The sequence below is a fragment of the Lycorma delicatula genome, chromosome 11 (genome assembly GCF_047948215.1).
Source record: "Lycorma delicatula isolate Av1 chromosome 11, ASM4794821v1, whole genome shotgun sequence".
Classification (NCBI taxonomy): Eukaryota; Metazoa; Arthropoda; class Insecta; order Hemiptera; family Fulgoridae; genus Lycorma; species Lycorma delicatula.
This window is the reverse complement of record NC_134465.1, coordinates 45,510,184-45,524,150: the sequence shown is the minus strand read 5'-3', so window position 1 is coordinate 45,524,150 and position 13,967 is coordinate 45,510,184. Positions and strand designations below refer to the sequence as shown.

Sequence of the window (13,967 nt, the reverse complement as noted above, 5' to 3'; positions counted from 1 at the left end):
TGGAACACGGTCTTGCCGTTCCACATTAAAATGACGGAGAAATTCTCTACGCGCTCCCTCCACACTGTTATTGTTTTTGTAAAACGCTTTGATAGCAAATGCACGTTGCACACCACTCCAAGGATCCATGACAACTAAATGGCAGGTTAGGTTAGAGAGGCTGGCGCCACTTATCAAGTGGTACCAATCGCCCACGGCTACCAACACAACTTTCAAAATTTCCCGTTGCTTTGAATCACCTGTATCACATAATAAATGAATCAATGTTAAATTATTTACTTATTTGTAGAGTAATTTGCGAGACAGTCTATTGGAACCCACGCGGTTTATTTACAACAGAATAGCTCGATTATAGCAGACCCCAACGTAATTGCTACCGAGAAGTCTCGATCTTACCACACCCATATCTAACACATTTTACATTTACATCTACTGTAAAACACAAAAGATATTCTGTTCAGAAGTCAGATATTCTGTTAAGATGAATATGGGAATCCATCCACGTCTATAAGCACAAATAAAATTTTCCTTTTTGTTCTTCGATTCTAGCCTTAAATCTACATTCTTTACACCTCAACCCCGAGATATTATAACAAATTAAAACCTCGATATTCTCTTTTGTACACCCAGTATAACCAATTTTTTTATGAATTCAGAGTTTTGAGTATATTAATTTTAGTACAGCATTATACTGGAATAGTGCAATGCTAAAATTATTTACACATTAATTATGATATAAAAAAATTAATAATTTCTTTTTTTACTAAAAAATTATAAAAAAATGGTTTCAAAAACTTATCTCTAATATTTTAGAAAAAATCAAGTAAAAAGAAATCAAAAAACACAATTTTTTAGGTTTATCGTAAAATAAATTTACTAATTATCAATTAAGAAATTTTGGCTGATGTCCGGTACTGAGTTCCGTAGCTATCGGTCTTTTATTTGGATATCCCGGATTCGAAATCCGGTCAGGGATGACATTTTTCTACTTAACAAATTTTTGTTTTCATATTCCTAAATACAGGCTTTTCTTAAAGATTCTGTGGTGAATTAATTCATCAGTCAAAAAAATGGAAAAATATAATTTTGTAACATATTTAATTAGTTTAACTAGTCATGCATCAAAAATCTTAACTAGAATTCTATACAGAAGAATTGAGAGGAGAGTGGAAGAAGTGTTAGGAGAAGACCAATTTGGTTTCAGGAAAAGTATAGAGACAAGGGAAGCAATTTTAGGCCTCAGATTAATAGTAGAAGGAAGATTAAAGAAAAACAAACCAACATACTTGGGATTTATAGACCTAGAAAAGGCATTCGATAACGTAGACTGGAATAAGATGTTCAGCATTTTAAAAAAATTAGGGTTCAAATACAGAGATAGAAGAACAATTACTAACATGTACAGGAACCAAACAGCAACATTAATAACTGAAGAACATAAGAAAGAAGCCGTAATAAGAAAGGGAGTCCGACAAGGATGTTCCCTATCTCCGTTACTTTTTAATCTTTACATGGAACTAGCAGTTAATGATGTTAAAGAACAATTTAGATTCGGAGTAACAGTACAAGGTGAAAAGACAAAGATGCTACGCTGATGATATAGTAATTCTAGCCGAGAGTAAAAAGGATTTAGAAGAAACAATGAACGGCATAGATGAAGTCCTACGCAAGAACTATCGCATGAAAATAAACAAGAACAAAACAAAAGTAATGAAATGTAGTAGAAATAACAAAGATGGACCACTGAATGTGAAAATAGGAGGAGAAAAGATTATGGAGATAGAAGAATTTTGTTATTTGGGAAGTAGAATTACTAAAGATGGACAAAGCAGGAGCGATATAAAATGCCGAATAGCACAAGCGAAACGAGCCTTCAGTAAGAAATATAATTTGTTTACATCAAAAATTAATTTAAATGTCAGGAAAAGATTTTTGAAAGTATATGTTTGGAGTGTCGCTTTATATGAAAGTGAAACTTGGACAATCGGAGTATCTGAGAAGAAAAGATTAGAAGCTTTTGAAATGCGGTGCTATAGGAGAATGTTAAAAATCAGACGGAAAAGTCTGATAGATAAAGGCAAATAGATGAAGAAAGAAGCATTTGGAAAAATATAGTTAAAAGAAAAGACAGACTTATAGGCCACATACTAAGGCATCCTGGAATAGTCGCTTTAATATTGGAGGGACAGGTAGAAGGAAAAAATTGTGTAGGCAGGCCACGTTTGGAATATGTAAAACAAATTGTTAGGGATGTAGGATGTAGAGGGTATACTGAAATGAAACGACTAGCACTAGATAGGGAGTCTTGGAGAGCTGCATCAAACCAGTCAAATGACTGAAGACAAAAAAAAAAAGAAAAAAATTTAATACGGAATTCAGTTCTGAGAAAATTAAGGTAAATAAAGACAAAAAAAATTCTTACTAATTTAAGAAATGTTATTTCATTTAAAGCAAAACGTGATAATCAATAAACTAGTAAAATGTAAACTAGTGTTGCAAACAGCAATTTTATTAGATTATAATAAATGTTTAAAAAATTCCAGCACAAAAATTGATGCATTATTCATTTAGTTTTCGAAGATTTTATTTTATTCATCCCATACCCTTTACGTAACTTTATGAGGATTGTAATTAGAATACATTTTAGTTCATCTTGCGTACAAAATTCTAATTAATTACTTCACTTTTCGTCATTCAATTTTATGCAGTCTATTGAATTACAAATAAAAGTAAAAAAAAATTATAAAATAAAATAAAATAACATTTTTTACAAATAAAATAAAAAAAAAATTATACAAAATTTTATTTATTAATCAGTAATTGAACAAAGTTATTTTATGCCAGATCTAAAAAGTAATGTTTTTGGACTTGAATTTTTTTGTTTTACGTGACTTTTCTCGAAAAAATGTTACAATTCTAGGAATCATATTTCAAATAATAAGTTAATTTTAAAATACAAAAAATACGCTAATTTTTTAATTATAATTAATTCTAAAAATATTCAGTTCTGTAGTATTATGTATACAGAGAATAATATAGGCTGAAATCTTTCGGCAGACTCGAAAATGAAGCATTTCTGGATCTATGATTTTATGATAGTCTTTTTATTAATCATTTCTAATATATAAAAGATAAAACCTATGCCTAAATTATAATATAATAATCTTTTTCGATAATCTCAAAATAGTACATTATGCAACGAGCCTATAATTGCAGCAGTTACGATACGAACCTTGGCTAGTGACCAGTGGTGGCTCGTAGCTAAAACTAGTGGGAATGCTGCTCCAGAAAATTTTTTTCTGGGTCTTTTCAAGGTCATGGTTAAAGTTTTCGGTAAAATAAACAACCGAAAAAAATGAATCAAATAGAATACCTGGAAGCAGGATAATAATCTAATTCTACACTATCACATTTAAGAATATGATACACGGTTTTTAAGCACAACACACGCGGAGTAAAAAAAAAAACTACCTTCCACCAGCACGCCAGCGTCGGAACTGCGGAAGAGACAGTGTTTTGCGCATGCGCACAACACCAAATATCACGCCGCTGGAACTGTTAAGCGCACAGTTCCATACAAATACTTTTGTTTGTTTTTTTGTCTTCAGTCATTTGACTGGTTTGATGCAGCTCTCCAAGATTCCCTATCTAGTGCTAGTCGTTTCATTTCAGTATACCCTCTACATCCTACATCCCTAACAATTTGTTTTACATATTCCAAACGTGGCCTGCCTACACAATTTTTTCCTTCTACCTGCTCTTCCCACCGAACCTCACTAATTCCTACTACATCCACATTTATCCTATCCATTTCCATTTTTAAATTTTCTAGCCTACCAACCTTTTTTAAACTTCTAACATTCCACGCTCCGACTCGTAGAATGTTATTTTTTAATTTTCTGGTGACCCCTTCCTTAGTAGTCCCCACCCGGAGATCCGAACGGGGGACTAGTTTACCTCCGGAATATTTTACCAAGGAAGGCGCCTCCATCATTGCTATATGAAAATGCAGAGAGCCACATACTTTTGTATCTTTTTCATTAACTGGGGGGATGGCTACTGATATTAAGCTTAAGGATTATATATTGTAAAGTATAAAGAAATAATTAAAGAAAAATTAATTCAATGTTATCGATAATATCAAATGGAAATAGGGAGTACTGCAGTTCCATAGTGCCTATACGCGAGCCGCCACTGCTACTGACGTAAAATTCGCAAGAGTTAATATTACTTGTAAAAGAAAAATAGAATTAATTTAAAAACTATCTTGAATCGTCTTAAAAATTTCTAGAAAAATGAATTTTAAATTATTATTTTCATATTATATTATTTCAGAACTAAGTCCAGATTAAAAAAGGGGTCCTATCGTAGAACAACTTTCTCTCTTTTCACTCTCTCATTCTGTTTCTCTACCTCTCACTCCTTAAATTTTACAGCTACACCTATATATATATAATTATATATATATTAAAGAGAGAGGGGAAAAGGCGGAGAGAGAAAGAAATTACTTTAAGCCAAAAATTTCTGCTTATATTATCATCACAATATTTGTGTAATAATAGGTTATGATTTTTTTCTCAAGAGGCCATTACAGAGAATTGCACACCGAATTTTTCTAAGGCTTAGAAAATATTGGGATTATTGATTTAAATCAATGATAGAATACATTATTTATGGAATATTTATTTAAATTTATCAAAAAAATACATTTCTTTGGGAATAGGCTATTAGTCATAAGTTCTGCCTTTTCTTTAATATCGATCGGTGTAAAAGACATTTCTTCCTCAGATTCCGACATAATTAACAAAAGGATAAACAGTATAATATAGAAAATTTAGTTAATTAATCGTCTACTTTAATTTAACCTCTGCTTGAAAATTACTAAATTGGATCAAAAATCAAATTAAAAAAACAGCTGATGCATTAAAATACTCGTTTCTGATTGGTCAGTGGTTAGAAAAGTACGTTTTTCATCAGTTGAACCCTTTATCTCTTCAATAAAAAAATACGGTGCGTTGGTTCGCTGTATGTGCTCACATTTTTGTTTTGAAAGAAGTGCTACCATCTAGCGGAAATTGAACTAATACCTGTATAATAAATTGTATTGTGTACTATAAAGAGTAGGTTGTTTATATTAACATTTATTATACTTTTTATTTTTTTACACCTTGTTTTTTAATAAAACAAAAACTATTGTAGACAAACGTTTTTTGATGTTTATAAATTTAGATAAATAAGTATATAATAAATGTTCATGTACACAACGTACTGTTTATAGTACACAATACAAACTATTTTACAGTTGTTAGTTTTTTGTTAATTCTTTGTCTCTATTTTACTTCATTTTGATTTTTTTGTTATTATAATGTTTTTTATTTAATTTTTGTTTATAAATATTTATCTAAAATTATATTTGTGTTTTGGGAATCATTGGAAACACTGGGAAAACGGAAAAAAATTGGGGTTAGATCTGTATTAAAAAATCACAACTCAAGAAACAACTAAAAATGTTTAGGATTTTGAAGCCTTTCGTTGTAAAATTGTTTTTATTTTTAATACGCTAAATTTATAAACGTTATTTAGTTACAATTGGCAAAGACATGTGTAATGAAACATAAATCATGTAAAATTTTCGTGGCGAGCCGTAGACCCACCGTTTTTCTTTTTTTTTAATGATCCTCATTATGATACAGGTTCAGAAAAAATTAATTATTGTGCAATTTTATAATACAGTCTCATGATAACTAGAAAATAACATGTTAATAAAGAAAACATAAATAAATTAAAAAAAATATATATATATAAATGTCCGTACATTAAAAAAAACTATTAACTGTGGTAATGTACTGATGAATACACTATTGTTTAACAGTAGTAGAATATTGGATTCAGACCTAGTTACGAGAAAAATTAGTGGAAATCCGTTCCTTCATTCATTCGTTTTTTTTTTTTCAGGGGGATTGTTTTACTATAGTTTATTTTCTTCCAGTGAATTAGAACACGATAGAAAAGGCGCAATTGTCCTGTTATTGATTAACAGTTGAATAGTAATTGTATTTAACTTTTTTTCTATTGTTTTCTGTTAAAAAAAATCCATAATCTATCATTTAAATAATCCACTTATAGAATTAAAATTTATTTCTATTTTAGTAAGAAAATTTTCATTATTATTGCCGACCTCTGTCGCGGAGTAGAGCGTCTCTTGTCTTTTAAACGGAAGGGTCTAGGTTTTAATCTTTGTAAGGCTTACCATATTATCATATTCTCCTTAAATTACAGCAATTTTATCAAATTTCCTGTTGTTATCTAAAACCCTTTTTTGTTACATAATCTAATACCGTGATGAAAATTGTACAAATTTATAATAGAAAATGTAATCTAAATCGATTAGTTAAAGCTTAATATTCGGATATAAGTATACGAGGATGAAAATACAGGATTCTCTACGAATTGGAAGTCCAAATTACCGGAAATTACTTCATTGTCTTCAATATAACAAGTTACCTAATACATATACCTACTATCAAACTAGATCACGGAACAAAAATTAAAAATTAAGATCAACGGCAGAACATTAAAATTTCTGTCACTAAAATCCAATTTTTTTTCATTTTTATTTTACTTATAGATCGTTTTAATATTTATTGTTAATTAATTTTCTAAGAAACATAACATATTTAATATAAATTTTTTTTTTCAAATATTAAATTACATTTAAAAGATTACATATTACGCAAAATACTATTCCATACAAAGGAAAACAAATTAATAACTTCAAAAAAACTCAGAAAGAAAAAGATTGAAAAATTTTCTCGGCTTGCTCTTGACAAATTTTTATTTCAATTACGGCATAAGATAATTAAATCTTCTTGACTCGATTTTAATTTAGATTATTATTTAATATAATAGTTATATATTAATAATATTAATAGAATTTAATATTTAGATTACAATCGGGAAAAAAATGAAAATGTACAAATTTAGAGCAAAAAATTGCATCCGATTTAACCCTCTTGCAGTTTTTTTTTGTCTTCAGTCATTTGACTGGTTTGATGCAGCTCTCCAAGATTCCCTATCTAGTGCTAGAAGTTTCATTTCAGTATACCCTCTACATCCTACATCCCTTTTACATATTCCAAACGTGGCCTGCCTACACAATTTTTCCCTTCTACCTGTCCTTCCAATATGAAAGTGACTATTCCAGGATGCCTTAGTATGTGGCCTATAAGTCTGTCTCTTCTTTTAACTATATTTTTCCAAATGCTTCTTTCTTCATCTATTTGCCGCAATACCTCTTCATTTGTCACTTTATCAACCCATCTGATTTTTAACATTCTCCTATAGCACCGTATTTCAAAAGCTTCTAATCTTTTCAATGTAATCGTATTCCAACCCAATAATATCGAGACAGATCTAGAGGAGATCGAAGAAATCTCTAATTATTTGGATTCTCCTTTCCAAATGTCCTTGTCGATTACGCGCTTTACAGTACACAAGGTCTATTCAGACATTAACGATGAAATACATCTAACAAAGGCGCCAGGGTATGATTTCATCAACGGTGGGTTCTCCAGGCCCTACCTCGGCATACGATACGCTTGGTTACTTTGATTTTTAATGCTATAGTCGGAACTGGTCATTTTCCTGGTCCGTGGAAAATTTCACAAATAATTGCCATAACAAAGCCGAGTAAAGATCCGACAAATTTTAACGTCTTATAGGCCTATCAGCCTGCTTCCTGTGCCCCCTACGGTGTTTGAGAAACTCTTTTTGAAAAGACTGAAGCAGTTTGTGGACGATAAATTCCGGATCACCAATTTGGGATCAGGAAAACAGGATTTTAACGTTACAAATGCTGTATACGAGAAACAGTACTGTTCAGCGGTTTTCGATGTCAATCAGACTTTTGACAAGCTTTGGCATGTAGGGTTCTCTACAAACTGGAAAAGGTTTTACCGCATGTTTTCTACGTAGTGCTAAAATTTTACCTAGAATACAAGTGTTTTCAAGTTAAACATGGAAAGATTTAGACGGATTTGTTTCTTATTCGATCAGGGTACCTCAAGGAAGTGTTCTCAGACCCATCTTGTATGTTCTCTTAACGGCTGACTTGTCAATTACGGCAGATATCACAGTTGCAACTTTTGCTGACGATACTATAGTTCTTGCTGTCCACGAAGATCCGGCTACTGCGTCTCGTTTTATTCAAGATTATATTAATCTCCTCGAATCATGGCTTAGTTGTTGGAAGATAAAAATAAACGAAACAAAATCAAAGTACGTCACGTTCACCCTTCGTAAGGAACACTGTCCTCCTGTTTCTATCTTCAATGTTTCGATTCCGAGATCTCACAACTGTACATATTTGGGTTTTCATGTTGATCGACGACTTACTTGGGCGAAACATATTAAATCTAAGCGGAAACAGTTGGAACTCAAGTTTAAAAAAATGTACTGGGTGATAGGACATAGATCTCCTTTTTCAGTAGAAAGTAAATAATTGATTTATAAATCAGTTTTTAAGCCTGTTTGGATTTACGGGCTTGAATTGTGGGGTACGGCATGCAATTCTTGTATTGACATACTTAAATGTTATCAGTCAAAAACACTGCGGAATGTGATAAACACACCCTGATACATAAGGAGTAGCCTCATTTTTAATAATCTTAAGTTGCAAACCGTTCGGTAGGAAATCTCTCTAGTCAGCCTAAGATATCAAAATCCTTTGGAACGTCAGCCGAATTGTTTGGCAGTCAATTTATTGAATAGCACGATCAGTGATTTTTCAAGGCTGCTGAAGAACAGTATTCTTGATTTGCCTCATCGTATCAACTGGGTGACTTTATGCACGGAGTGCTCTTCTATTTCATTTCGTTGTTATTGTTAAGTCACCATCCGCTGGGTCAGTGGCTACCTAATGTTAGTTCAAATACATCTTATTTACTTATTGTTTAATTATCTTGCTGAACAGATTGTAAAGTTGCTGTGTCGTTATAATAAAAAAAAAATTATCTTTATATTTTTTTTCATCTTTAGTTTTTATAAAAGACAGAACAATAGTAAAAATAATATTACAGTAGAGATTTTATTTTTAAATCGATTAGAATGTAGTTTAAAAAATGCTGCTATATCAAGTTGTAAAGGAAATGGGTAATGTTCGAGTTCAGACTCTGAGGCATTACAGTATGAAAAGGATAATCGAGGTAAACAAGTGTGTGATGTACTGCTTGTACTAATACTATTCATATAACAAACATTAGTCAACTTTTTCTCTAACAATATTATTTCACTGAGACTAGTTAATAGTAGTTACCGCTATAAAGGTAGCTTTGGTAAAATATTTATAATATGAACCCGTACATTAAGTATACTGTTTTTTCATATTATTTCCAATTTTTCAAAGCTTGAACTCGGCTAGTACAAGGTCATTCAACGTTTGTTTATTAAGGATAAATATCTAATTATTATAATATCATTTTCATTAAACATACTAGAATACTTACGGACGCATAAATATTTATGAATTGGATAAAATTTAGTCACCAACGCAAAATTAAATCTAAAAAATTGATGGACACCACGTAACTTTCTTGTACGCCTATTAAATTACATATACACATCTTTTTTTGCAATTCATTTAAACTTATTTCAATTGAAAGTGAAATACGATCCTCCATTTCATTAATAAAGTGGACAGTTATCTGCTAAAATATTAGTTTTTATTAACATCAAATATTTATACAATTATTAATTGCACAATCTTACCTGAAATAGTTTTTGAGAATGTGTAAAAGGTAACAAGATTGGCTTTCGAAACAAAATTAAAATTATTCTAATATACTAAGATCACGCTTAATGTTTAAAAAATAATTGTTCTTCGTAAGCAAATTATTTCTAATTCTGAAAAAAATTAACTATAGTGACCTTTTTCTATAAAAAGTTACATCATTATAAGGTAACTAAGATCCATATTACTGTAGCTAACAAGGGAAAGGCAAGGGCTTCAGGACACACATTTGAACAATATGCGTGTGTGAATAGCACAATGTTTACGTGTCTTCATCACAAAAACTAATAAGCAATATTTAGTAGTCAAGAAAAATGGCCCTAAAGATACCCTAGAATTTCTATATTCTATATTTATATATAAATATATTCTATATTTCTATATTTAGGGTTTATATATTAATTTTGATTCACGTCGCTGAAGTTATATGGTGTAACTGAGAACGTGTCAGATCCGTAATCATGCACACATCGGTTCGAATCCGACTTCATAAACATATATTTTTTTAAACTTTTTTTTTTATTTTAAATATATTAATTTATTAATAATTATTAAACTCTGATTGCAAATTTTTTTAATTAAAATGAAAAGCACATAAAATTTTATTTCACAAATAACTTCTGTTTTTTTTCATTTTTTTTTTGTATTGTTATTATTGAATTATTATTTACTGTTACATTTTTTTTACAATCAATACAATTTTTTTTACAATACTGAGATTAATAATTATTAATAAATCAATATATTTAAATTAAAAAAAAAAAAATTTTAATTTTTCTTGTAAGATCCAAATATTTCATTAATTAAAATTTTATTTGACTATAACTCTAGAACCAATGAAAATAAGTACTACTTATGATATATCGTTCAAAGCTCTCAATGAGGGTTTCTTACTGCAATTAAGAAAAAGCCCAACATCCAAATGTTTAAGTATTGAAGCTCCGCTTTATTTAGAGGTCTGACAGTATACACATTTTTGTTGTAAATCTAAATGTTACAACAGTCTTAATTCAAAATTTCAACATTCTGCGGTTAATCGTTTCTGAGTTATGCGAGATAAATATGTATAGACGTCACGTCGAAACTAGTCAAAATGGATGTTTCCGTTGAAATCTGAAAACCGAAATTTTTCGCGATTACAATACTTCTTTTACTTCGTACAAAGAAATAAAAATTGATATTAATTCTTTATATGGTTTAAATAATTTGTTTGTAATTTAGGATAAACTGTAGTAAAATGATTAATAGAAATAATTATTAACGTCACTTTTTTTGTTTTTTCTTTTTGTTGCAGGATGACTTCACTGAGACTGGTGTTATTATCGGCAACATTGTTACCGTCATTATGGGCGGAACCAGGACCCGGTTCGTCGATTCAGTTGGATAAAAGATTTTCCATAAATATGATGGATCCATTAACAAGACGGAGCGCATTGGATAAAAATTTTGTCAGATTCGGTCGATCAAACGGAGGAATTAATGTAAATCGTAAAGGAAGACCTGATAGTTTCGTCAGATTCGGTCGTGCAAGCGACGATGAAAATCACGAGATATTCGAGGATATCGATGATATAAATGAAGATATAAGAAGAGATACGCGTGGAAGAACCGATTTCATTAGATTCGGTCGTGCCGGGGATAATAGGAGAAGTAACAGCGGATTTATTAGATTTGGAAGAGCTAGAAATGATAATTTTGTACGTTTTGGTAGAGCAAGACCCGATAGTTTTATCAGATTCGGTAGAGGTGTGAACGATTATTTGGAAAACTTTAACGATGAAAATGATTTTCAAAGATTATCGCGCGGTAATCCTAAATCGAACACAAATTTTGTTCGTTTCGGAAAAAGAGTTCCAGAAAACGACGAAGAAATTGTAAACGCTTATAAAAACGGTCTAACGGATAAAGAAAATCTGGCGCGTTCGTCAAGATTATCGAATAAACACAGAGGAGATAGCTTCATCAGATTTGGAAGAATACCAAAATTATACGATGAAGAATTCTCAAAAAAATTACCGTCATATTTCGACGACAAAATCGATAAAATTCCACAAAGGTCAGACGATGAACAACAGCTTTATAACCAGATTAAAACGAATCCGGAAATGGAAACAGAAATCGAATCGACAAAAGCATCAAGAAATTCCGATACGTATACATCATACGATACATCGACTCATGATGTATCGCGTAAAAAACGATCGATATCGACATCGACATCACCTACTAAAGAAATACTGAATCAGAAGACAGAATCATTACCGGTAGAAGAAACACCAGATATTACTTCATCAACATTTTATAACTACCCATCACCATTAGCAGCAGGTTTACCGAACTTTATAATCGGACCAGAATTATCAGTGTTACCAACACATGCAAAATCACATAATAATGGAAAGAAGGTTGAAAATAAAAACTTTATTCGTCTCGGTTAAATATTATTATATATTTATTATATCTTGCAATGATAAGAAAAAATATAATAAATTATGAAATAATAAACGATTCCTTTTAAATACAATCAATTAACTAAAAAAAAAAAAATTAATGATTTGTAAAAAAATATTAATATTAGAATAAATAATTGTATGAAAATCGAATCGTAAATTATTTTAATTACTAAATACTATCCATAATTGATGATAAATACTGATATTAAAACAAAGAAATGATAAAATACTACAAATATAATTATATTTTAAAAAATGCAAAAAAAAAAAAATATATTGTGATCAAATCCTGTTACAATAAATAAATAAATAGAGTAAATAGATGCAGAATACATATTCTGTTCTCTCCTAATGTCTTTCATTATTTTTATAATTTATATATACATATAATTAACTTTTGTTTCTTAAATCAATTTTAATTTAATTTTTCTGTCATGTTTATGTTATAAAAAAAAAATAAAATAATTAAAAAAAATTATCGTATTATTTATTTATTTTTTAATATCATTTAATTGTAAAAAAAATAATATATGAGATAACATCACATTCAAGAATAACTCGTATTTGTAGGGGGATAACTGTTGCTATGGAAACGCACAACCAATCGTGCCGTTTGGTACTAGAAGCAAAGTTTGATTATAATAATTGACCAATGAGCTTTCTTTCTTATAAGCTGTCGTTCATTTATTGGTTGCATTTTTTTATATTATCGATATTTTCAAATGAATTTTAATTACTTAATAATGGTGTATTACTATAAAATAAAATTTTAAATAAAGGAAAATGTGAACAAGTGTTGGTTGTTAAGGTTTAAGTATCGGTATATTTGCCGTTCTTTAATGAAAATCTTATCATATCAGATACATTAAATTACGATTCGTAGAATGAATCTGATTATAGATAAATTGATTAAATCATCTTCAATCATTTCAATAAAAACTTGGAAGTAAAATAATTTTGTTTTAATCTGTAAAATACAATTCATTTTAGTAAAAACAAACAACAAATACAGGATCTGTTATATCTTAGCAACGGTACTAAATAAGAAAAAAAACTTCCTATTTTTAAAACTTGAACTTAAACAGCTGAAGTAATTGTTGATTGGTGCTTTTCTTCAACCAACACACCCACCATTAATTAGGTTATTTTTGATTAATGTAGAGATAATTATTGGTGAAACCAGTTAATGGTTTACAATAAAATTCTAGTTTTATAATTTTTATTATGGCAGTTTTGGGTTTATTATCTTTTACCTTATTTGACAACAGCTAAAATGCTGCCGTTAATTGAAACCTAATGAAAAAATTGCAATAATAGGTGTCTTATATCATTTTAGTTTTATTTTTAGAATAGTATTTATCATTCATCTAAGGTATATTTTACAAGATATACCTATTAAGTGAAAAATAGATACAAAATAAATATATAAATTAACCAAAGTTTATTTTTAAAATCTAAGATACAATCGTTTTACTGTTCTTTTTATACCTCGATTCTTATTTATTCGTTCTAACAACTACAAGCTTATCGTATTTATAAATACTGCAATTTTTTCCTTATCGTCTGAAACATTTGTAGCGGGATTTAAATTCAGAACTTCCTGGGTGAAAGATAGAAATAGTACAACTCTGCCTTAGAAGTCGATGAGCTGGTAGCAATCGAGTAAAAATTACAGACTTCTATTTTTTACATATTTCCACCTAGATTTACATAATCGTAATACGATG

At 29.8% G+C, this 13,967-nt stretch overlaps 1 protein-coding gene across 1 annotated transcript in view; it reads left to right on the top strand.

The window, feature by feature from the left end:
* FMRFa (FMRFamide related propeptide) overlaps window positions 1-12,403 on the top strand; it is a 207,318-nt gene extending 194,915 nt beyond the window's left edge. Inside the window, exon 2 of the mRNA XM_075378310.1 lies at window positions 11,082-12,403. Within this exon, the coding sequence (XP_075234425.1) occupies window positions 11,083-12,225 (1,143 nt within the window). The 5' untranslated portion in view covers window position 11,082 and the 3' untranslated portion in view covers window positions 12,226-12,403. The remainder of the gene's footprint in view (window positions 1-11,081) is intronic.
* The last annotated feature ends 1,564 nt before the right edge of the window (window positions 12,404-13,967 follow it).